The sequence below is a fragment of the Ovis aries genome, chromosome 6, assembly GCF_016772045.2.
Source record: "Ovis aries strain OAR_USU_Benz2616 breed Rambouillet chromosome 6, ARS-UI_Ramb_v3.0, whole genome shotgun sequence".
NCBI lineage: Eukaryota > Metazoa > Chordata > Mammalia > Artiodactyla > Bovidae > Ovis > Ovis aries.
Genome location: NC_056059.1, coordinates 117,304,141 through 117,329,576, shown reverse-complemented (window position 1 = coordinate 117,329,576; position 25,436 = coordinate 117,304,141). Strand labels below are relative to the sequence as shown.

The 25,436-nt window shown below is 58.2% G+C and overlaps 1 protein-coding gene across 3 annotated transcripts; it reads right to left on the bottom strand.

Annotated features, from left to right (window-relative positions):
* Positions 1 to 257: 257 nt before the first annotated feature.
* Positions 258 to 21,848, bottom strand: NELFA (negative elongation factor complex member A). Of its 3 annotated transcripts, none has more exons than XM_027971311.3 (11): positions 21,558 to 21,848; positions 5,678 to 5,849; positions 4,438 to 4,599; positions 3,534 to 3,623; positions 2,775 to 2,905; positions 2,627 to 2,696; positions 2,406 to 2,494; positions 1,756 to 1,867; positions 1,313 to 1,593; positions 1,089 to 1,188; positions 258 to 930 (listed from the first exon to the last, which is right to left on the bottom strand). In XM_027971311.3, exons 1-11 carry the CDS (start codon positions 21,765 to 21,767, stop codon positions 746 to 748), a joined length of 1,602 nt encoding a protein of 533 aa, XP_027827112.1. In that variant the 5' UTR covers positions 21,768 to 21,848; the 3' UTR covers positions 258 to 745. The 3 variants fall into 3 exon arrangements, with proteins under 3 accessions (XP_027827112.1, XP_042107670.1, XP_060273465.1); XM_042251736.2 differs by lacking the exon at positions 21,558 to 21,848 and adding an exon at positions 12,477 to 21,448; XM_060417482.1 differs by lacking the exon at positions 21,558 to 21,848 and adding an exon at positions 6,507 to 7,260.
* Between the last annotated feature and the right edge of the window lie 3,588 nt (positions 21,849 to 25,436).

Sequence of the window (25,436 nt, the reverse complement as noted above, 5' to 3'; positions counted from 1 at the left end):
GGCCGGGCCGCCCCATCCCGGAGTCGTCCGTTGCTCTGCGCGTCTGACACCCTCCTGACGTCTGGGGAGAGGCCCCCGTGGCCCTGGAAGTGGTCTGGGGTGGGTGAGGGGCTCTGCTTCTGCCCCGCCCCCGCAAGCGTGGCAGGCAGAAGAGGCGGCTTCGCCAGGCTCAGCCCCAAGGCACCCTGACTCAGAGCCTCTGGTGTGCCCCCCGCACCCCCGAGCAGAGAGGTCAAGCTGGCTGGAAACAGCTCTGGTGGTTTTTCTTTAGAAAAGCTCAACTTTAATTAGGTAGTTTTTACAATGAAAACAGGTACCCAAGGACTGGTCTTAAATGCTCACAACTGTACAAAAGGCAAATACAAAACCTGCGGGTGCGAGCGCGGCCCACCGCGGGCCCCGGGCCGGCCCCACCCCGCTCTCAACCACCGTGGGCGCCACCTTTGGTCCCTCAACTGTGCGGGTGGGGCCCGTGCTGCCCTAGCAGGAAAGCCCTCCAGGTCAGCGGGATTTAAGAAAAACTAAGAAAAGGTCCAAGTCTAACAGGCGGAGCTGTTGCCAAGATCAAGAATTTACAACTTTTTTTTGGCTAAGTTTAACATTCAAAAATGTAATACTGAATCCAAAACTGTCTCAAATCACACAAAAAGGACCCATATTAAAATTTAGAAAACAAGTCCAGGACGCCCCGGAGAAACCGGATCTGAAGCGTCAGCGGGCGCGGGCGCGGGCGCGCCCGGCGGCCCTAGGACGCGTTGGCCATGGGCTTGTACTTCTTGAAGCGCGTCCACTGGCCAGTGGCGTAGTTCATCTCGAAGACCGTGTCCACCAGCATGGTGGTGCTGCCCTGGCCGTCCGACTTGGGCAGGTCTTCCGTGTGCTCGCTCAGCTTGATCTGGATCACGTCGCCCTGCTCCTGGCACGGGTTTTCTGTGGGGGCGGGCGGGGGCCGCTGGGCGGGGACCGGGGACACAGGGCCCACCCGGGCCCCGCCCCTGCCGGCCCAGGCCCCGCCCCCGCCGGCCCAGGCCCCGCCCCCGCCGGCCCCGCCCCGGCCCCCGCCGGGCCCGGCCCCGCCCAGGACCCACCTCGGGAGCCCGCCATGAAGCCCAGGATGAGCGCCTTCTCGGGCCTCGTGACCTTGTTGGCCGTCTTGAACATCTCCTGCGCCGCGAACATCTGCTCCCTCTGCGGGGAGGCTGGTGTGGGCGCTGGGTGCCCCCTCCCCGGGCGCCGCCAGCACCCAAGCCCCCCCACCAACCTACCGTGCACCCCAGCCCCCACCTACCGTGCACCCCAGCCCCCCACCTACCGTGAGCGACAGGTTTTTCTTGGGCTGCTGCTGGGCTGGGGGCTGCTGGGCCTGGGGGGCCACCATGGCCACCGGAGGCGTCTGGGCAGCAGGAGCGGCGGCTGGGGGCGTGGCGGGCGTCAGGGGCGAGGGGGGCGCGGCGGGCGGGGGCGCCGCGGGGCTGGGCCCGCTGTTGTACAGGGGCGCCCGCTGCTTGAACTGCGCCGGGAGCGCCGGGCTCGGCGCGCCGGGCTCCTCGGGGGGGCGGCTGGCTTGCAGGCTGGCGTCCCGTGAAGACGGGGCTGCGAGCAGAGCAGAGCCTACTGAGGCCCGAGATCCCCCGCTCTGCGTCCAGCCCGAACGAGAAGTGGACGCGCGCTGGTCCACGGCTCGGCCCGGCCCGGCCCGGCCTCCTGCCCCCAAGGCGAGCCGCAGGTCCCCGGGAAGGGCGGCGGGCCGCTCACCTGGCGGCGTCTCGGAGCTGGGGACATAGGACGAGGCCGGGACCACGCTGGGCGTCGCCGGCAGGTAGCTCGTGGAGGGCAGAGCGGGCTCGCTGTTCAGAGACCCGAGTTTCTGGAAGACAGAGGCCACGTTGCTCCCAGAAGAGCCCTGGGCCCTGACCCCTCAGGGCGGGACCCCAGCCTGGAGCCGCCCCGAGGGCTGGGGGCCTGGCCAGGCGGTCCCGTCTGGTCAGGGACCCCCGCCCCCCTCCAAACGAGCCACCTTTGAGGAAAGACTCCAACGATGCTTTTCTTACCACAAGCATGTGATAAAAGGAAAACCCAGTCCTTTCAAGACCATGAGCACACACAGCTCTGCAGCGCTCCCCAGAGGAGACTGACGGACACGGGGGCGCCTGGCACAGCCCCACAGCAGAGAGGCCTTGGCGCCGGGACGCCCTTCTGCGACGCTGACTGCCGTCCCGCGGGGCCCAGGGGATGCCGAGGAGCCCCCCGCTCTGGGCCCGTGTCCACACCAGGGCCCCCTAGGCCCCCATCCTCCTGCGTGTGTCCACGTACAACACGTAACGCCTGTGTCCCCGTGGACACGCCCCAGCGGCTAACGCTAGGACAGGGGCACCTGCTCCACCACCCAGGGCCCGCAGCCCTACCTGCGTGGACACCAGGCCGGCCGCGTAGTCGGGGGTGGCGTTCTCCACGACCGTCTCCTCCTTGGCGGGCTTCTCCACCGCTTCCGTGTCTGTGGGCAGAGCACGGCCTCAGTGCCCTCAGCCGGGGCGACGGGCCCCCAAAGACACAGCCACCTCAAGGGGCAGCCGGGCTGGTCTCGGGAGACGAGGCCGCCCGTGGGCACAGGCGGCCGAGTACGCACCCAGGGCCCTCCTGCGCCTCTTGGCCTCCCGGCCGGCGCCAACCACATCCAGCTCGGAGATGTCCAGGAGCTGCAGACAGACAGAAGCCCCTCAGCCTTGGCGAAGGCGCACCAGGCCGGCCCGGGGCCGCGCGGGGCCTGTGCCCACCTTCACGCCCCTCTCCTTCCGCAGGGGCGTCCTGGACGGTGGGATGGGCGTGCGGTTCCCGGCAGGGCTGAAGACGCTGGGGGCAGTGGGGCTCCTGAAGGGCGCCTGCTTCGGGATGCCTTTTAGCGGGGCTGCGGGAGTGGGTGCGGGTGGCCGTCAAGGGCCTCGGGCGCTGCCCGGCGAGTCCCCGCACCCTCTCCGCGCCTCCAGTCCTAGGTCTCCGCGAGGGCAGGGGGCGTGCAGACCCCAGGGTGGGGCCGTCCCAGCTGCACCAGCACCACCCCTACCCTCCCCAGGGTCCCCGACGCACGAGGGACGGTGCCTTCCGCAGGCCCCCACTCCCTCCACCGGGCCCGGCCCAACACCCGTCAGCGGACACCAGCGCTCGCGGTCCTCAGCAGGCCCGGCAGGCAGCAGGGAGCCCCGGAGCCCCTGTGGAGGTCAGACCCAGCCCAGGCTGGAGAGGAGGGCGCGGCAACTCCGGAAGAGGACGGGGCGGCGGGGCGGGACCGCCACTGCCCTCTCCGACCCCGGCCTGTGGGCAAGCCTCGGTCGGGGCGGGCGGACAGCGCCTGGGGAGCTCCAGCCCCGAGGGAGGCCAAGGGGCCGGTGGAGCTTCACATGGAGAAGCCGGACCGTCCCGGGCCAGCCGGGTCCCTCCTTGGAGGGGCGGAAGAGCCCCCCAGTCCACACGGCAGGGCCCTGTTGGCTGCAGACGCCCGTGCCTTCCCAGACCCCCGCCCCGGGTGGCGGCCTTACTCGTGGTGTCCATCTTGCGGAGCAGCCCCCGGCCTTTGGCGTGGAAGGGCACGCCCGCACTCCTCTTGAGCTGCTGGGCCGTCTCGGTGGCTGGAAGACAAGGGCTGTGTCGGCGCTCCCCAGGCAGCGCCTCTGACCGTGGGCTCACAAGGGAGCGGACACTGGAGGCTCCTCCCTGGTAGGGGGCGTCAGCGCCGGCCGGTGGCGGAGGCCGAGGCCCCAGCTCCACAAGGCTGAGAGCACTGCGGGCCCGATGCTGTCCAGGGGAACCACGGTGGCGGTGCTTTATCTGATTCTTTGAAAACAGGCCACTTATACACTTGTCGACATCAATGCCAGAACCACTTAAAACGAAGTCTGCTATTGGTCAAAGGAACCAATATCCTAGCCTCTTTCCCAACAAGCACCTTCTACGTGGGTTTTATAGCTGCTACTTAAAGAAACATTTAAGAAAATGACCAAACATCTTTATAGTCAAATTCAGGCCATTTGCAACTCCAGAACAGTCAAGGGAGTAGCTGTCTCATCACCTGTGTGACTCAGTCGGTTCAGACATCATTTTTGGAACAAAGATTATAAATACTTTCACCTGAAAACTCGCAAGTTTCTACAGGAGATTTTTAGAACATGCGGTTTAGCACAGCAATCAATGAGCTTCTAACAAAAGAGAAAAAACCATGTAGAGCACCGTCTTTAAAAGATAATCAGGTGCCATAAACCTTAAGGGAACCTCAGAATAAAACTACTGACGTGGGACAAAAGGCACGGCTGCCGGCAGCCAGTCTCCTGAAGCCGGCAGGACCTCCCAGGCCCGGCCGCGCAGGGCGCCCCAGCCCCAGCGGACAGAGGCCCCGGGCACCCCCAGCCCCCCCCAGCCCCGGGCAGACAGAGGCCCGGCACTCACACTTCTGCAGCAGCTCGGCCCTCAGCGTGGCGCTCTTCGGCTTCCGTTTCAGCTGAAAGTGCTTCACCGGGGGCGTGAGGGGGCCCGCCAGTGTCGTCAGGGCGCTTTTGTTCAGGTACTGGCACTCCAGCGGAAGCATGGCGGACGCCTCACACTCGTTCACTGCTCGGAGAGCCAGCGTGTCACGAGGCGCTCCTCCGCACGCGGGCACCACCTCCACAGCCAACGTGGAGGCGCGGTTTCCCATTTATGTCCGTGGAGCTTCTGCTTTGAGCTCAAAACAGAGAACGAGGACCCGCTGACCGCACGCTTGCCCTCCCCAGCAGTCAGGGCCACCGACCTGGGCCCAAGGGCAACGGAACCCCCGGGAGCGGCTTGAAGGCCAGAGCCCCTGGCCCAGCACAGCTGGCGTCCTCACGGCTGTCTGGACGGCGCTCCGTGCACGCCCAGAGCAAGCAGGGGGTGCCCACAGCTGCCCTGGGTCTCCCCCGACCCACCCCGTCGGGGGGTACCCCTGGGCCCCCGGAGCGGCACCCAGGCCCGTGTGTAAGCTGGAGGCGACAGCTCAAGAGCAAGTCCCGGGGAAAGCAGAAAGCAGACAATCCCACGCTCCTGTCCCCGGGGGAGCACTCCGAATCTCCCCAGGGCTGCAGACAGAGCGGGCCCCTCCCACCCGAGAGCGCACCCAGGAGGGCCTGGACCTGCCGGGACCCTGGACGAGCTAGTCCCAGGGACACAGACACCCCAGTGTGGGCTCTGGTGCTCCGGGGCGGCCACGGGTCTGTGGGCGGCTACTGACCAAGTGCAAGCCTGCAGAGTGGGAGCGGCTACCTCAGGGCCGGGAGCAGGCACGGGCAGCTGCCCCGGATGCCCAGGCCGCCGGCCCTGCAGCAGCCCTGGGGGACAGGCCCGCCTCTCCAGGGCTGCGGTGCTAGTTCTGAAAACTGGAGGGCTCGGGGGGACAGGCCTCCCACCCGCACGCGCTCTCCTGCCCAGGCGCAAGCAGTTCCTAAGGGGGTCTGGGGCTCGTGTTCTGAACAGATGCGCTGTGGGTGTTCTTGCACGATCTCAGGAGCACCCAGGCTCCGGGGTACAGCCCGCCCGGAGCTGAGGGGAGGGGCGTGCGGGGGGAGGACAGGTCACCACAGCGCCTGAGCCGGGGGTGGGGGGGACCCGACAGTCCCCTCAGGAGTGCTGTCAGGGCAGGCCCCCTCCCCTGCAGACCGCACACCAGACCTACCCTTCTCCCTGAGCTCTCCTAGGATGTCTTGGACGTTGGGGTTCTGCTCCTCCAGATCCAGGTTGAGAGCCCCGGTGTCGGGAAAGGACTTCAGGATGTCGGCCACCATGAGCACCCAGGGGTCCGAGTCCAGGGTGGCGAGCTGGATGACCTCCGTGAGCGCGCCCTTCATCTGCGAGAGAGCACAGAGTCTGGGCCCACCCCGGGCTGCCCGCGTGGGTCTGTGGGTGGGCGCCGAGCCGGGCCTCTGGGCGCCTCGCCTTCTCACACCCGGGCCTGCGTCAGACCTGTGGGCTCCTGGGGCTGCCGAGGGGCCAGCCTTGAAGGGGCCTCCCAGCACGCGGCAGACAGAACGGGAGCCTACAGACGGGGCGGCGGATATAGGAGCTGGCCAGGGCAGGCAGCAGAGGGAGGTCCTGGCAGGCAGGGCGCGGGCCTGGCCACACCTGGGCCAAGGCCACACCTGGGCTCCTGGGACAGAGCAGCGCCCAAGGAGGCCGCCCTCCTGAGGCCCCGGTGACAGGGGCCTGGGCTGTGGCCGCGTCGGCTGAGGCCCCAGCCACCTCCCCAGGCCACCCCTGCAGCTTGGGGCCCAGACGGAGCCGGACTTGCCCCACCCCGCAGACCGAACCCTTCAGCACGGCCCTCGGCAACAGGGGGCCCTCCCACCTGGGCCCAGCCCCCGTCCAGCACGCCTGGCCGCCTGCCGGTATCCGGGGCTCAGAGCGCGAGGCCCGGCCTTGGTGCCTGACACCGGGTCCCTCCTGCTGGCTGCGTGCAGGGTCGAGGGCCAGCTGACCCAGCTCTGAAGGGCTGCACCCTGAAATACCCAGAAACGCGTTCTCCCGAAGTGTGACTGGACAGTGAACGTCCTTTTCTCACTGTAACGCTTGTGGTGGGGCTGTCACGGCGTCTGCTACCCTCCCGTCTCGATTCAGCCGAGCTTCACTCTTCTCTCCGTTACAAACAAAAGGCACGAAATAGACCCTTAGGTCACTTACTAGCATGCGTCAGACAGCACGAACGTGTCCGCGACAAACTGAATCTATAGAAAACGCAGGACAAGAACACCCCGACTCACACCCCGGCTCACCAGGGGCTCCACAGGCAGGCTGGGCCCGGGGCACCGTCAGGACTGCAAAACCCAGGCAGGCAGACGGCAGGGCGGCTGCCCCGTGCCAGGCACACGGTGCGGCATTCGGAGAACCACCTGGCCACTCCTCGAGACCAACACGGGCCCCCTGGAGGCCTCCCGCAAGGATGCCACGCTCTCACTGCGGGGGGCCAGTTCGGCCCTTGCCCAGGGAACCAAGATCCCACAAGCCGCGAGGCAAAACCAAAATTAAAGAAAAAGACCCCGCGGGGCGCGAGGGCACAGACCCAGAGACTGGAGACGCCCGTCCTCCCAAACCGCATTCCTAACACCCCCAGAGCAGCAGTGATGCCAAGGCCATCATCTGATGGAAGCTTCACCCACACAAGGGGACGCTTGGCTGGCAACTAAAGGGCACGCGTGGCGGCACGGGTGAGCCATGGGAGCTCTGTGCGAGCAGCCAGACTCGAGCGCGCACGCCGCGCGGGCCACACACCAGGACAGCTTGCCCAGCAGGCGCAGGAGGCGCACGGCAGTCCCTGGGCTGGAGGTGGCTCAGGGACAGACTGCTGGCGAGCTCGGGGTCACCTCCTCCGGGCGACACAACTGTTCTGGTCTCCGATAGCGTTGTGAGGTACCCAAACCACTGGTCTATGCATTTCAAGAGTGGATCTAACCTGAGTATCTCAGTCTGAAAACTGTATGAGCAAAGAACAGGGGGCCGCAGCTGAGCCAGAGCCCGCAGCCGTCCCCAAAGCTGGCGGCACACCTAGGCTCCTGCCTGGAGGCAGCGTGTCCCTGCCCTGGCTGGGCATCACGTGCCCAGGTGTCAGTTCTGGGTGACAGGATTGGGCTCTGTGGAGGAGAAGCCGGCAGGGGCGCGGACAGTCCTCGGCCCGGCCCCCCGACACAGAGCTCCTGGAAGAGGCACGCCCGAAAGCGCCTGCTTCAGTCCAGCGGAGTCACCGTCAGGGAGGAAGCAGCAGAGGGGCAGCCAGAGTCACGCGGAAAGAGAAGGGGCAGGAGCACCAGCGTCCGTGGGACGCGCCTCCACGAGACACGCCTCCACCGGGCACACGGCGTCTCTGACCACTTACAGTGCCAAGAATTTTCAAACTCTACAAAATGAGAAGATAAAGCAGAGAAATGAGTCTAGACAGGAAGTAACAAAAGCAATGAAGACCGTACCAAGGAACCGACTCAAGGCATCACACGATCTCTAAGGACGCCCTCCAGTGACCAGGAGCCCCCGGGCCTGAGTGGACGACAGGGACGAAGTGCGCGGTGCCCCCAGTGCCGTCAGGATGGGTGGTGTCCTTCGGTAACCTCTAAGTCCAGGGGACCCCACTCAAGCTGCAGGAATATTTCTTCACAAAACTACAATCTGATTCTAACTTCCTACAAGAAAAGCAATAAAAGGAAGAAAGTTGTAAAAGAAGGCAACGCAAGAAAGGCCGCTGTGGCCAGGCTCACAATCCTAAGTGCCCCTGAGATCAGACATGCCCTTCACCTCTCACTTCATTCCCAGATAACCTCCAAGGCAATCGGACTGCAATTTGAGAAATGAGACATAAAGGCCCTGGGAGGACCACAGAGGTCTCTCTCCTGTGTGACTGGTGAGAGCAAGTCCTCTGGAGTTACGACTCCAAACTGAGGAGCCGCAGAAGGCAAGAGCTTGGAGCTGACCGCTTCAGTATTTTTCCTATGAAGCATCACACAGAAAATCCAAATCCCATAAAGGAAATCAAGAGAAACGTCACGCTGGGTGGGGAAAGAATCTGCAACTCCTATCACAGGCAATCACACACACACGAGCGTCACAGCTCGTAGATGTCTCTACTAGACATAAAGAGCAAGCAAGGAGACTGATTCTACGTGCCAAGTTTTTAAATTTTACCATTAGAAAAATGATTTAAAACTCTTAAAAATGCAAAGGCTACTCGCCCTCATTCAACATAAAGGAAGCGTAAAATAACTGCAGAAAGAGACAGTTCCCCGTGAGGGCGGGCGGGGCGGGACGGTGAAGGGCTGCGGCACAGGCCCGCGTCCAGCCCCCGAGGGCCATGGCCGGAGGACGGGGCGAGCAGCAGCTCCGTGCTCTCCCGGGGCCTCGGCAGGTGGGGCCGCGTCGGGCAGGAGCCCGAGTACTTCCCAGGGCGCAGGGGGCCACACACGGGTCAGAAGCGAGGCTGGACCCCACGCCCTCGGCAAGGAAAGCGTGGCTCCTACTCTGGACCACCAGGGAATCCCCTCTACCAAGTTCACTTCAGTGACGCTCACCAGCTTATGACCAAGGCGCTTCTTGCCTGAGCGACTAGTGTCTCTAAGAACTCATCCTCTGGATTAAAGGGCTAAAGGTAAGACTGGACACTAGAAAGTTCCCGGAGGCAGAACACTCTTTGACATAAATCACAGCAATATATTTTTGGATTCATCTCCAGAGACGGATGGAAACAAAAGCGAACCGATGGGACCCAGTCAGAAGCTCTTACTCAGCAAAGGGAACAGCAGACCACCTGCAAAGTGGGAGAAAATGCTTGAAAAGGATGCAGCCGACACAGGATTAACCTCCAAAGTGTACAAACGGCTCATATGGCTCAAAAAAAAGAAAAAATTAAAGACCTGGTAAAAGCCAGGTCAAAGTAGACGCTTCTCCAAAGGCATCAGTTCAGTCCGGTTGCTCAGTCCTGTCCAGCTCTTTGTGGCCCCGCGGACTGCAGCGCGCCAGGCCTCCCTATGGATGGCCAAAGGCACGTGAAAAGACGCTCGACACGCCAAGTGTCCGAGGAATGCGGATCAAGACTGCACCGAGGCATCGCCTCGCACCAGCCAGAATGGCCGTCAAGACGCCTGTCAGCAGGTGAGCGCTGGAGAGGGTGTGGGGAGAAGGGAACCCTCCCTCCTGCAGTGCTGGTGGGAATGGGCCTCGCTGCAGCCCCTGTGGAGAACTGTACGGAGGTGCCTTAAGACCTGAAGACAGAGCTACCACGTGACCCTGCACTCCCACTCCTGGGCGCAGATCCAGAGAAAACCGCAGCGCGTGCAGCTTCCCGTTCACGGCGGCCGGCGTGGAAGCCGCCTCAGTGCCCATCAGCAGAGGCGCGGGTAGAGAGGCGGCGGCGTGCACACGCAAGGGAGTGCAGACATCACGCCGTCTGCAACGACACGGGTGAAGCCAGATCCCACGCTAGGCGACCTGAGTACGTCAGACGGGAAAGAGAAACATGTGATGTCACCTGCGTGGCGAATCTAAAGAAAAATATACAAGTGAACTTATACACAAAACAGAGACGGAGAAAACAAACTCAGCCCGAGCAAAGGGGGAGGCGTGAATTAGGGGTCTGGGGTTACAACACACACCCTATTATCTATAAGACAGAGAACCAGCAAGCTCTACCCCGCAGCGCAGGGAACTAGACTCGGCGTCTTGTTAATGACGCACCGGGGACAGACCCTGGAGAAGCAGCGCTGCGCGTGCGTCTCCGGGCTCCACGCCGAGCACTGACACCCACGCTGCACATCAGCTACGAAACGATAAAAGCAGAACCCACGCGGAGAAGGGCGCGCCCTCTAGTGGCCCGGCACACCTGAGGGAACTCACGCCCGCTGAGACCCCCCCAGGCGGACGGGCAGGGGGTCAAGCGGTAAGGAAGGTCCTGGGCAGGGGAGGAGGAGACTGCAGTGCGGAAGGGGCGCCGAGACTCCAAGACGGCCCCACCGGAACGCGCGTGTGCGCAGCTCGCCCGCCCGGCAGGCGCCAAGCCCCTTCCTCAGGCCCTGGGGCACGCGGCCTGCAGGACAGGGCACCGGGTCTCAGAGGCAGCTCCGGGCGAGCACCGAATACACGGAGACGGCACCTGTACCCACAAAAGCTGCTGCTACGGGCTGACCGGGCCCCCCAAAAGCTTTACTGGAGTCCTGACAGGACCTCGGAATCTGACCTCACTCGCAGACAGGGCCGTGACGGAGGCCACGTTACAGTGAGCTCACTGGAGAGGGCTTTGGTCCGGCACAACTAACATCCTCGTGAAAGGGCCGTCTGGACAGACAGACACACACGCAGAAGGTGGGCGGCGTGCGGCCTCCACGGGGGAGCCAGGCACGGCCGGGGGCGAGGCCTCCCCCGGCCCAGCGGTCAGGAGGGGCCCTCAGAGCTGTGGCAGTGCACCCTGCTGCGGGCCCGCGGGCAGCCCCAGCACAACAGCGCGGCCGCAGGAGGCAGCTGGGCAGTAAGGGGGGAAGAAAGAAGAAGGAGGCTAAAGACCCAAGAGCCCAGTTACAAACTGCACGCTCCCCGTGACACTGCTGTCCTGAGCGGCTCAGCGTCCTTCTAACGGAGCCCCGCTCACGGCCACAGCGCGCGAGGAGGAGGGCCCTCCGGGAAATCGAGCCCATCCCAGAGGGCCGGCTCATCGAGGGAGGCGTCCCAGCACCCAGGACGAGGGCTGCCTAAGTCAGCAAGCCTAAGGTGTCCTGTTCTAGCAGCCCAGGCCTTCAGATGAAGCCGCCATCAGCGGGAGGCCTGCTGCCAGCCCGCTCTCCCAGTGACCAGGCTTGACCGCGGCTCGGGCGGGGAGATGGAGGAGGGATGAGGCAGGGGGTTCCGGCCCCGAGGGCCGACCGGCGCGGGCTGCCCGGAACGCACAGACCCACGCGGCACCGCAGACCCAGGAGAGAAGAGGGGCCAGCTTCAGGCAGGCACCCAGCGGGGACCGGGCCCCAGAGTGGAGCACAGGGCTGACCCGGCCCGAGGCCCAGCTGGACGCGCCGGGGCGTCTCACGGGACTGTGGACGCAGCGTGGAGAGAAAGGGCACACCAGCCGACTTCTCCAAGGGCTTCAGAAGCACAAGCCGTGAGCCCCCGGGTGTGCCACTGGGTGCCTAAGTGATGAGCAGACGGTGTAGTGGGCGGCAGCAAGACGGCAGATTTGTGACATCCAAAGCCAGCTGCGTTTAACCTCACAATGCACAGAGAGCCCCCGCAGATCCACAAAGGACGGCAGAAACACGGGCAGGCGTTACTGAGGGGCAACGAACAGAGCAGACGCCTGAGAAGGCGACACACGCGGCCAGAGGCCCCAGACGGATCAGAGACCAGCAAACAACACGAGGCGGCGCCTCCCGCCAGCGGCTTTCCAGCGGCAGGCACGTGTTCACAGCCGGGTAGGGGCAGCACGAGGGCAGCTCGAGCCCAGCGTGCCTTGCCACCTCTGCGGCAAACTCACCTCACCCCACGGCGGGCAGACTGCAGCCAGGCATGCGCGGTAACTAAGGAGCCCCGGGCCGCGGCCTGTCACCATCTGGGCTGGAGGGTGAAGCACAGCGGCGACAGTGGGCCAGCTGGGCAGGTCGGGGTCACTCGCTTTCCCGCCAAGGGCCGGACAGGACTGCATGAGGCCTTAGGGCCACCCAGGCTCTGCTGTCTTTTTTAACCAACTCTTTAATAAGGTTCAGAACAGTCTCTGTTCAAAGATCGCACAGAAAACAAGTCACAGGCCTCAGTTTGTCAACCCCTGGGTTAGATGAACAGCAACGTGGATGAATATTAAAAATGGGTTTTGTGCAGAAAAGCTGATCGAGCTATAGAAGACAATATAATGTAAGTCAATTAAAAGTATATGCCACCTCCCTTCAGTTCGAACACCCTACCAGACATGCCCAACACTGTTAGGGCTGACAGGAAAACCGAATCGGAAATCTACTCACGGCCTGCACGCTCCAAGCGGGACAGTGAAATGAAAGAGACAAATGCCTCAGAAAGCAGTCTGGCGGTTTCCACCACCGAACCTGGCTGTACGCCCCAGGCGCTGCCTCTAGAGATAGGCCACAGCGCACAGACAGAAACATGTCCCCCCAGGACACTGTCAGCAGGGAGTTACGAGCTGCTCACACACATCACACACACGTGGGTCTGAAATGCTGCTGCCGAGTGAAAGCCAGATCAAAACCACGTTTATGTCGATTGCACTTAGAGCGGAAAGTCCCTGAAAATCACACATGTTGCAAGACGTAATTTCAGGAAGCCCAACAGACTTTGCAGGATCAGTTTCTAAAAGCCTCCGCACAAGAACAGGGAAGACTGCTGCCTGTGGGGGGAGCGGGGCTAGGGACGGGGTGAGAGAGAAGTGAGAGCGGCTAGACCACGGAGGGGAATCGGAAAGTGAAGTTAGAAAAAGCTTTCTACCTTACTTATTTTGGGCAGTAAATCAGCTTAACAATAGGAGAAGGAAGAGACGGGAAACCCAGAGGCTGCCCAGATCCCAAGAGAGGAAGGAGCCGTCCGGAAACATCCACGTGGCCGCAGAGGACACGGAGGGGCCTCACCGCCGACTGCGGCCACAGCAAGGACAGGCCCCAGGCAACCGGCCAGGTCAGGAGAGACACCTGCTCCCGACCATCGGGGGAAAGACCAGCGCAATTTCAGGAAGCCCAACAGACTCTGGAGGATCCCTTTTACAAAATGTCTTCACCGAAACACGTCCTGGCTGCAGTCAGCGGCGGCACGCGCGTGGGCAGAACAGTCTCTCCTTCACCGGGCGCCTGGCCTGGTCTCCCAGGTGATGAGCCACAGCTGACCCCGTCAGGGATTACAAGGATCCCACGGAAGTCTCGCAAGCCAGATAGCTTTACGATTTAAAGCGTTATCTCAGTCATCCCTAGAACTCTCCCTCAAACCTCCTATGGTGGCAATGATAAGGTCTCAGACAAGAGCCATCCCGGGTTTTATTAGCAGAAGCATCTCGTTTCCTCAAAGCCCTTTCAAACACAGCTAAAACATCACGAAGTCAGTGTTTATGCTTTTTGACACTTGGCAGTTAGCCAGACACCTATGGACACTGTCTCCTGAAGTCTTTCTGACTTCCTGAACCAATTTCAAAATCCTTAGAGGAAGGGGCCCTAAATCACTTCTGTAACCCCCTCAGTGAGTAAACTTAAAATTCTGGGTCATCAAACTACCTTTCCTACCTCCCTGGCATTAGTTAAGAACTCTTGTTTCAGTTCAGTCCAGTCGCTCAGTCGTGTCCAACTCTTTGCAACCCCATGAACCGTAGCACGCGGTCCAAACTCATGTCCATCGAGTCGGTGATGCCATCCAGCCATCTCATCCTCTGTCGTCCCCCTCTCCTCCTGCCCCCAATCCCTCCCGGCATCAGTCTTTTCCAATGAGTCAACTCTTCGCGTGAGATGGCCAAAGTACTGGAGTTTCAGCTTCAGCATCAGTCCTTCCAATGAACACCCAGGACTGATCTCCTTTAGGATGGACTGGTTGGATCTCCTTGCAGTCCAAGGGACTCTCAAGAGTCTTCTCCAACACCACATTTCAAAAGCATCAATTCTTTGGTGCTCAGCTTTCTTCACAGTCCAACTCTCACATCCATACATGACCACTGGAAAACCATAGCCTTGACTAGATGGACCTTTGTTGGCAAAGTAACGTCTCTGCTTTTGAATATGCTATCTAGGTTGGTCATAACTTTCCTTCCAAGGAGTAAGCATCTTTTAATTTCATGGCTGCAATCACCATCTTCAGTGATTTTGGAGCCCCCCAAAATAAAGTCTGACACTGTTTCCACTGTTTCCCCATCTATTTCCCATGAAGTGATGGGACCAAGTGCCATGATGTTAGTTTTCTGAATGTTGAGCTTTATGCCAACTTTTTCACTCTCCTCTTTCACTTTCATCAAGAGGCTTTTTAGTTCTTCTTCACTTTCTGCCGTAAGGGTGGTGTCATCTGTATATCTGAGGTTATTGATATTTCTCCTGGCAATCTTGATTCCAGCTTGTGCTTCCTCCAGCCCAGCGTTTCTCATGATGTACTCTGCGTATAAGTTAAATAAGCAGCCTTGACATATGCCTTTTCCTATTTGGTTTACTTGGCTTTAAAGAGAAATAGATACATCACAAAACACGTGAACTGGTTTGAAGATTTCATTAAGAAACACAAGCTGGAGCAGACGCCGCGTGTAATGTCTACGCTCACACGCCTGGGCCAAGGAGTCCAAAGCTGTTCTGGATGTGTCTGAGGGTGCGCCTACATCAGATCAACCCGGGAGCTGCAGGGAGTGAGGTGGACCGCCCTCCCCAGCATGGCTGCCCCACATTCAATCAGCTGAAGGCCTGGACGGAGCAGACAGGCCAGTAGATCACACTCCTCCAGCCTGACTACTGAGCTGAGACTGATCTCTCCCAGCCCTGGGACTTTGCTGAGATTCTGGCCCTTCTCTGGCCTGCTGGTTTTTCAAACGGGTCTCGAACCTGCTGGCTGCAGATCTGAGCCTTTCCAGGAGGCTGTCGTAAGCCAATTCCTGTTAATAAAGCCGGGACCTCTCTCTCCCCCCCTCTATATGGCATATACAGGTACACATACGGCTTCCCTGATGGATCCCTGGTAAAGAATCTGCCTCCAATGCAGGAGATGCAGGAGACTCAGGGTTCAATCTCTGGGTCGGGAAGAGCCCCTGGAGGGAGGCATGGCAACCCATTCCAGGATTCTTGCTGGAGAATCCCACGGACAGAGGAGCCTGGCGGGCTGCAGTCTGTGGGGCGGCAGGGAGTTGGACACGGCTGCGTGTGAGCGCCCAGCACACAGGCGTCGTGTCAGTCCTGTTTCTCTGGAGAGCCCTAACCCGGCGCGGGACACCTGTTGTTCAGTGGCTGAGTGTCTGACTCTTGGCAAACTCAAGGACTGCAGCATGCCAGGCCTCCCTGTCCCTCACCACATCCCAGAGTTTGCTCAAACCCACTTCCACGGAGTCGGTGATGCTGTTTGCCCATCTCCTCTCTGCCGCCCCCTTCTTCCTTTTGCCTTCAGTCTTTCCTAACATCAGTCTTTTCCAGTGAACTGGCTCTTCACATCAGGCGGCCAAAGTATTAGAGCTTCAGCATCAATCTTTCCAGTGAATATTCAGGACTGATTTCCTTTAGGATGGACTGGTTGGATCTCCTTGCAGTCCAAGGGACTCTCAAGAGTCTTCTCCAGTGCCACAGTTCAAAAGCATCAGTTCTTTGGCGCTCGGCTTTCCTTATGGTCCAACTCTCACATCCACACATGACCACTGGAAAAACCATAGCTTTGACTAGACGGACCTTTGTTGGCAAAGTGATGTCTTTTCTCTTTAATACACTGTCTAGGTTTGTCATAGCTTTCTTCCAAGGAGTAAGTGTCTTTTAATTTCATGACTGCAATCATAGTCCACAGTGATTTTGGAGCCCAAGAGAGTAGAATTATCACTGTTTGCACTGTTTCCCCATCTGTCTGTCAGGAAGTGGTGGGATCAGACGCCGTGACCCTGGCTTTCTGAACGCCGAGTTCTAGGCCAGCCTTGCAGCGTCCTCCTCCACCTCCAGCACGAGGCTCTCCAGCGTCTCTCCCCCTTCCGCCATCTGGGTGGAGCGCACGCAGCCCAGCTACCCGGTGTCCCTTTATCTGCGGTCCCACATAAAGAGCAGCAGAAAGCCATCCCCTAAGGTGTCCGACCCTCACTGACGGAAGAAAAGTAACTAAGATAGAGAAGTCAATTAGGATGGTTGGGAATAAAAAGTTTAACACTAAACAGATAAATAAAAATGCCTTTCAGAAAAGTAAATTATCCAGAAAGGCCTAGTTCTTTCAATATAGCTAAGTAAATTTTTCATTATAATTTCTTGTAATGATAAGCAAAATCCAAGAATAAACTACAGAAGAATCAACCAAAGAAAGCTGGTATACTTATATCAACGCTGGACCAAAAAAACAGACAAAGCACTACCAGCTAGAGACCTTTACGTAAAGGTCTGTGGTTCAGCTCACAAGGCAACAGCCACAGCTCTGAACTTGTACGCACCTAACAACGCAGCTTCGCGATGTAGAGAGCAAAAGCTGGTGCACCGGTAACACTAGACAAACGGACAACCCCAACAGAGACGAGCATGCCCATCGATACAGATGATTCGCCAAATCTGACCTACTGGACATATACTGGGCAAAACTAGACGGAAACAAATGCTCCCCAAACTCACTTGCCATGCTTATAAAAACCGACCATATGTTTTGCCATTAAGCAAATCTCATTTCAAATGACTGGAATCATACAGGCTATATTCTCTGACAAGCATTCACCCCAGCCAGAAATTACTAGTGAAACACAAGCAAAACCTCTCTCCCCCTGATGTACAAAAACTAAAAAACATTTTAAATTACAAAGAGGTCAGTGAGGAAATCATCATAGAAATTACAAAAAGTGTGCCTGGGTAATGATTACACTCTCAACATTTGTAGGACGCAGCTAAAGACGTGAGAGAAAAAAAATCTGACTTAATATGAATAGTTTAGAAAAGGGAAATGGCTGGAAAATGAGATCAACATCTACATTAAGAGATCAGAAAAGGAACAACATAAATACCAAATAAAGGAGGAAAACGATTAAAGCACAAGAGTTAGTGAACATGGGCTCCTCTGGGGGTCGAGCGGTTAAGAACCCACCTTGCAGCGGACACCAGCTCGATGCCTGGTCCCAGAGGGCCCTTCGTGCTGGGCGGTGACTGAACCCGTGGGCCACACAAGAGAGGGCCTGCAGCGAGCGCAGGCACCACCCCGGAGGGGAGCCGCCTCTCCACGCGGCCAGAAAAAGCCCGAGCACGGCAACAGGACCCACCACAGCCAGGTTAAAATGCATGAGTGAACAAGTCTTAAAAATAAAGAAATAACCAAGATTAGCGAACAGACAGTGGACAGATAACAGAACAGTGGACAAAGTCAAAAGGTGATGCTTGGCAGTCTTCTGAGGCCGACAAACATCTGATGAGATGAATCCAGGGGGAAGCCAGGGGGAGGAAGCCGCAGTGCGCACGCCTCTGACGAGAAAAAGACGAGAGAGGGCCGCCACCCACTTCATGCTAAGAAAGCCGAAGCTTTAATACAAACTGCCAAACCACTAGAGAATACACAGTATCCAGAAAAGTTAAGAACATAAAGCCAAGCACCAACACTCAAATATCTTCCCACAGGGAAAATCCAGTCCCCAGCTGGCTCATTACTGAGTTCTGCCAAACATTTAGGAAGAAATAATTCCACTATTAAACAAAACTTCTAAAAGAGAGGAAAACAGAAGCCGTATCACCACCGCATTTATGAAGAAATTCAATACCAGTAGCTAACGAAGACAGCCTGGGAAAGAAAAACCAGAGGTTACTCTCACCCATGAGCACAGATACAAACTCCTACACAAAACACCAGGACAAGAAGCTGCACTGTGCGTGCGCCCAGCCACGTCCGACTCTTTGCAGCCCCGTGGATCGTGGCCGCCAGGCTCCCCTGCCCATGGGGCTCTCCAGGCAAGCACGCTGGCGTGGGTTGCCATTTCCTTCTCCAGGGGATCTGCCCAACCCAGGAATCAAACCCACATCTCTCGTGTCTCCCGTACTGGCAGGCGGGTTCTCCACCACGGCAGCACCTGGGAAGCCATCAGGATGACAGCTCAGTCCAGCGCAGCCGCTCAGCCGTGTCCGACTCTTGCGACCCCATGAGCTGCAGCCCGCCAGGCCTCCCTGTCCATCACCAACGCCCGGAGTTCACTCAGACTCACGTCCATCGAGTCCGTGATGCCTTTCAGCCATCTCACCTCTGTCTCCCCCTTCTCCTCCGGCCCTCAATCCCTTCCAGCATCAGAGTCTTTTCCAATGAGTCAACTCTTCGCATGAGGTGGCCAAAGTATTGGAGTTTCAGCTTTAGCATCAGTCCTTCCAAAGAACACCCAGGACTGATCTCCTTTAGAACGGACTGGTTGGATCTCCTTGCAGTCCAAGGGACTCTCAAGAGTCTTCTCCAACAGCACAGTTCAAAAGTATCAATTCTTCAGTGCTCAGCCTTCTTCACGGTCCAACTCTCACATCCATACATGACCACAGGAAAAACCATAGCCTTGACTAGATGGACCTTTGTTGGCAAAGTAATGTCTTTGCTTTTTACTATGCTATCGAGGTTGGTCATAACCCTCCTTCCAAGGAGTAAGCGTTTTTTAATTTCATGGCGGCAATCACCATCTGCTGTGATTTTGGAGCCCTCAAAAACAAAGTCTGCCACTGTTTCCCCATCTATTTCCCATGAACTGATGGGACCAGATGCCATGATCTTAGTTTTCTGAATGTTGTGACATAGTCCTACACATAAAATTACCAAGTTAGGTTTACCTCAGGGAAGCTAGGTTGATTAGCAATTAATGCTACTTCGTAAATGTGGCAACCGATATGTCAATAGACATTAAAAAACATTTGATAAATTCAATATTCATTTATGTTTACCCTTACCACAACGGTTAACAAAACTGGGTTCACCTCTTGGTTGGCATTGAGCCAAAAGACACAACCAAACTAAACAGTGGGAGGAGGAGGGATTTACTACTTGCAGCAAGTAAGGAGGAAGCTACCCTGAGCGAGGTTACCTGCATATTCATGAAAGGGCTTTTGGCAGTTGGGAGTCCAACCTTTAGTTGACTGAGTCCCAGGAGTCAAGATTATCACTCCATCCTCTACGTGGGTGGGGGTCTTAGTTCTTGCAGAACTCAAAGACAGGTATCAGATTGTTATGCATATCCCTTGGGGAAGAACTAGGACTCTGGTTAATGGCAACTATGTCTTCCTGACTGCAGAGACATAATTTTGCTGACAAAGGTCCATACAGTCAAGGCTATGGTTTTTCCAGTGGTCTTGTGAGGATGTGAGAGTTGGACCATAAAGAAGGCTGAGTGCTAAAGAATTGATGGTTTTGAAGTGTGGTGTTGGAGCAGACTCTTGAGAGTCCCTTGGACTTCAAGGAGATCAAATCAGTCCATCCTAAAAGAGATCAGTCATGAATATTCATTGGAAAGATTGATGATGAAGCTGAAACTCCAATACTCTGGCCACCTGATGTGAAGAGCTGACTCATTGGAAAAGACCCTGATGCTGGGAAGGATTGAAGGCAGGAGGAGAAGGGGACGACAGAGGATGAGATGGATGGATGAGTCTGAGCAAGCTCTGGGAGACAGGGAGGGACAGGGAAGCCTGGCCTGCTGCACGTGGGGTCCAAAAAGTCGGACACAGCTGCGTGACTGAGCTCTTCCTTTGCTCCTGCCTTCTCTCACTTCCCTCAAGATCGTTAATTACTAAGACCTGCTCAAGGGCAAACTTTGTGGCCAGGCTTAGATGGCAAAATGGCCTAAGCCCAAATGGCTTTTTCTTAAAGTTTGCCCGTGAACTCAGGACAAGTATGGTTAATAAATAGGTTGAGGGGGGAGGTGCAAACTTCCACCCACCCTAGGCCAGGTTCCTGGAGGGCTCTGCACCAGAGAAATGCTCTGCAGAAGGGAAAGGCACAACCAGACATCAGGGAGCGACCCCCCAACAAGCATATCCTAAGAGTACAGCTGCCTAGTTACAGCTAAGAGCTTCTGGGATCCAAAGACTCTTCGAAGACAGCTAAGTCAAGACACAACTGGAGGACATTTGTAACATAAATAAGTGGAAAAAAAAGATTACTATACAAAATTTATTTAAAAAAAATACTCCTACAAACTGGGAACTCCCTGTGGGTCGTGGTTAGCACTCCAAGCTTCCACCGCAGGAGGAACGGGAATCAAGATCCTAGCAGCTACCTGCTGCACCAACACATAGATAAACTATAGCTTTTAAAAGCGCCTATAAGACGATGAAAAAAAAACACAAAGAGGAAAACAACTTTTGGACAGACAATTCACTAGAAAGAACAGTGAACCAACGCGGGAAGCCGCATAGGAAGGGAACCGAATGCGATCCAGCAGTGAGCATTAAACCACGGCGGGGGCCGCCTGCCGGATGCATCTGTCAAAGGTGTTACCGGAAGCAGGCAGACACACCCACACCCCTCACACAAAACTCACACCACACCGCGACGTCCAGCTCAAAGCAGGGAAAACCCAACTGGACGGCTGGAGAAGGCACATCCAACGCACACGTCGCCAAGCAGAGCAGGGAAGCGGTCCCCTCTCAAGGGAGCGGGCGGAGGGGAAGGGGGCTCCGGACGCAGCCTTCTTCTGCTCCCTAGGCAGCGTGAGGACAGGCGGGTTGCCGTGTGGCTGGTAAGCGGATCAGCTGCATTCCTGTGCACGGTAGATGCTGAAGCTCCGATACTGTGGCCAACTGTACGCGAAGATGTGACTCACTGGAAAAGACCCTGATGCCGGGAACGACTGAAGGCAGGAGAAGGGGACGACAGGGGCTGAGACGGCTGGACGGCACCACCGACTCGAGGGACAGGAGTCTGAGTGAACTCCCGGAGCGGGCGATGGACGCGGGGGCCTGCGGTGCCGCAGCCCGCGGGGTGGCCGAGAGTCGGACGCGACTGAGCGACTGCGCTGACCCGGGCGTTAGACGCTCCGTCCACGACCGGACACGAACCCGCCGCCGCCGACGCGCGCGGGAGAGGCGCTGAGACGGGGCTGGAGGGCGCGCAACGAGGACAGCGCCTCAGCGCCGTGAGGAGCTTATTTTGCGCGAAAAGTGACATAACGTGCCGTTAAGAAGGAAGAAAAACGAGGCCAGACCCACTGAGGAGAAAGAAGCGAAGAACGGGTGTGTGGCGAGAGCCCGGCGCGCCAGCTGACCCCGCCGGGCGGAGACCCCGGACGCGGAGGCCCGAGGCCGGCGCCCCGAGGCCTCCGCGCGCGCAGGGCCGAGCAGGGGGCGCGGCCCGCGGGGCCGGGGGCACGAGGGCCGCGAGCGGAGGGCGGAGGCGGCGGCGCGCGAGGGGCCGCGAGGGCCGGGCTCTGGCGTCCGCGCCGCCGCGCGCCTCACCTCGTCCACCGTGCGGCGCGGGAGGTGCAGCGTCCCGAGCAGCAGCTTGAGCTTCACGGCCGACGAGAGGCCGTGGAAGCAGAGGCGGATGTTGTCGATGACCGCGGCCGTGAGCAGGGACGCGATGCTGGGCGGCGCCCACAGCTCGTCCGTGGCCCCCAGCTTGTTGTGCAGCCACAGGCCCGTGTCGCTCTCCCGCATGGACGCCATCTTGGGGGGAAAAAAGCCGAGCGCCGCCGAGCCGGCATCTTATGAGGACACCTACGCGCCCGCGGCGAGGACCCCCAACATGGCGGCGCCCGCCCGGCGCGCCGCGGTGACGTTGCCGGCGGGGCGGGGCCTCGGCGAGGCGCGAGGTCCTCAGGCCGGCGTCCGTAAGGAAACAGGAAGGCGCCCGCCCGGCGCGCCGCGTGACGTCACCGGAGGGCGGGGCCTCGACGAGGAGCTTCGTGGCGGCGCGAGGTCCTCGCGGCGGCGGCCGTAAGGTAACATGGCGGCGCCTGCGGCCGGGCCTCCCGGGTCGCGGAAGATGACGTCATGCGGGTGTGGGCGCGGCGGCCCGGCGGCGGCGTCGCTACTCCGGGCTGTGGAGTGGCCGGCGGGCGCGGCCGCGCGGCCCGGCCCCCTCCCCGCGGGACGGGCCCCCGAGGGCGGCCGCGACCCGGGTCCCGCGCCGCTCGGCGCGAGGCTGTGCTGGCCGGGAGTCTCCGCCCAGCCGGGGCGGCCGGGGTCCAGCCCGCGCCCGTCCAGCGCGTGCGCGCGAGCCCCCCGCCGCGGGCCTGGCGCTGCCCCAGCTGCCGGGGACGCGGGGGCAGCTTGTCCTGCCCGAGCCTCCGCCCTGGCGGCCCCGGGGAGGCGGGCGGGCGCGCGCTGCGGCGCGGGGCCCGGTGCGCAGAGCGCTGCGCGCCGCACGGCCGGCCTGCGGGCCCCTGGCCAGCGTCAGGGCGCAGCCCCGGGGCCCGAGTGTAGGTGCCCTTCCAGGCGGTGGGCGCCCATCTGAAAGGGAGTCGGCCCTGCCTGGTGGGTGCTCAGGGCGGCGGTTCTGAGCGCCCGTAGGCGCCAGCCAGCCTCGGGCCGGACCTCGGGCTGGGCGGCCCGGGGAGGGAGAGCTCCTCTCGGCGCAGACTTGCCTTCCGTCTGCCCCGCCCCGCCGGAAAGAGGCCCTGTGGCCCAAGCGCCCCAACTCTGCCCTCTGGGCCACAGCCTCCAGCCTTGCCCCTTCACCCAGACCCCTGGGGGGAGAGGTCGGCGGGTCCATCACACCCTTCCCATCAGGGCCAGCTGGCCTCCGGGTCGCCTGCATTGCGGGCGGACTGCCGCTGAGTCACCAGATGTTCCAGCTACCTGGTCTCTGTTACAAAACTTCTGTGTATCCTGGCTTCTCCCTTACCTCTCGGGAGCAGTCTCAGGGTTAGCTGAGACGCTGTGTCCTGCACTTAAGTCCTCAGTTTTGTCTACCAAATAAAACATAACTTTCAAGTTGTACTTTTTTTTCCAGTCCACACCAGCATCTTATTTTAGCTGTTTCAAGTTACGGAAAGTCTGTAGAAACCATTTCAAATAGGCAGTCCTAAAACAATTACTCGTAAAGTGTATGTGTGTGTGAAAGTCGCTGGGTCGTGTCCGACTCTTTGCAACCTCATGGACTGTGTGGAATTCTCCAGGCCAGAATACTGGAGTGGGTAGCCTTTCCCTTCTCCAGGGGATCTTCCCAACCCAGGAATAAACCCAGGTCTCCTGCGTTACAGGCGGATTCTTTACCAGGTGAGCCACGAGGGAAGCTGATTACTCCTGAAGAGTTCATCTAAAAGCTCTTCCTTCATTGACATTTACTTAGAAGCTTTGACTCTGCCTCTGAGCACCAGAAGAAAGGTTTGCATGGGTCCTGCCCTATTTGAGTTTTATCATCTCAAGTTATCTTTGTTGCTGACAAATTTTGTAACAGGAATCATCAGATCTTAAAATTTGACTTCTAGTTCTGCTTTACTGACTATGCCAAAGCCTTTGACTGTGTGCATCACAATAAACTGTGGAAAATTCTGAAAGAGATGGGAATACCAGACCACCTGACCCGTCTCTTGAGAAATCTGTATGCAGGTCAGGAAGCAACAGTTAGGACTGGACATGGAACAACAGACTGGTTCCAAATAGGAAAAGGAGTACGTCAAGGCTGTGTATTGTCACCCTGCTTATTTAACTTCTATGCAGAGTACATCATGAGAAATGCTGGGCTGGAAGAAATACAAGCTGGAATCAAGATTGCCGGGAGAAATATCAATAACCTCAGATATGCAGATGATACCACCCTTATGGCAGAAAGTGAAGAGGAACTCAAAAGCCTCTTGATGAAAGTGAAAGAGGAGAGTGAAAAAGTTGGCTCAACATTCAGAAAACGAAGATCATGGCATCTGGTTCCATCATTTCATGGGAATTAGATGGGGAAACAGTGGCAGACTTTGTTTTTTGGCGCTCCAAAATCACTGCAGACTGGTGACTGCAGCCATGAAATTAAAAGATGCTTACTCCTTGGAAGAAAAGTTATGACCAACCTAGATAGCATATTCAAAAGCAGAGACGTTACTTTGCCAACAAAGGTCCGTCTAGTCAAGGCTATGGTTTTTCCAGTGGTCATGTATGAATGTGAGAGTTGGACTGGGGAAAAAAGCTGAGCGCCAAAGAATTGATGCTTTTGAACTGTGCTGTTGGAGAAGACTCTTGAGAGTCCCTTGGACTGCAAGGAGAGATCCAACCAGTCCATTCTAAAGATCAGTCCTGGGTGTTCTTGGAAGGACTGATGCTAAAGCTGAAACTCCAATACTTTGGCCACCTCATGTGAAGAGTTGAGACATTGGAAAAGACTCTGATGCTGGGAGGGATTGGGGGCAGGAGGAGAAGGGGACAACAGAGGATGAGATGGCTGGATGGCATCACGGACTCGATGGACATGAGTCTGAGTGAACTCTGGGCGTTGGTGATGGACAGGGAGGCCTGGCGTGCTCCCATTCATGGGGTTGCAAAGAGTCGGACACGACTGAGCGACTCAATCACCACCAATGTGATGAGAAGCCTGCACACCACAATGACTGCAACGAGAGAAAACCCACACGCAGCAACAGAGACCTAGGACAGCCAAGAATGAAGATAAATCCCGGATTATGTGGTCCTGAAATCCATTTGAGTCTTAGCCAATTAGCTCTCTTAGCAATTAATTTTGGCAGGACCACATACCTGCAGTACACACATGCTCATGGATTCCTACCAACAGAGACCCTGTAGCTTTGAAACCAAGCAGGACCCCGTGGGGCTCCTGGACACACATCCTTCCTGTGTCCCCTTGACTACAGGTTGCCTCATGACGCGCCCCCCACCCCCACCCGTCAGAGTTCTCAGGGCGTTAGTGGTGGTGGCCCTCTCTGCTCAGCAAAGCGATGAAACTTTCCTGCTTCACTTAGAACTCTCGTCTCCAAGATTCAGCCCAGTGCTGGTTCACAGAGACTGAGTTTCGGCATCACTTCGCATCCCCAAATTTCATCCGTGAATCAGGTACAGTAATACAAAACCCATCGGTGGCAAAAGAGGCTGGTTGCCCTGGCGGCCTAGTGGTTAGGATTCCAGGCTCTTCCTGCCGTGGCCTGGGTTCAGTCCCTGGCCTGGGAACTGAGATCCTGCAAGCCTCATGGTGTGGCTAAAAAAAAAAAAGAAGTTGGATTCAAATTGGGTTTCTGACCGATAGAGCAAACAAAGGTCCCCTGTTTAGATGGCGAAGGTCTTTTCACTAATACTCATGGAGAAGATACAAGCGTTGTCTTGTCCTTGACAAATCAAGTTTCAAGTTACCTATCCCACTTTTGTTTCTCTCTTTTGAGAAGAGTTACTTTC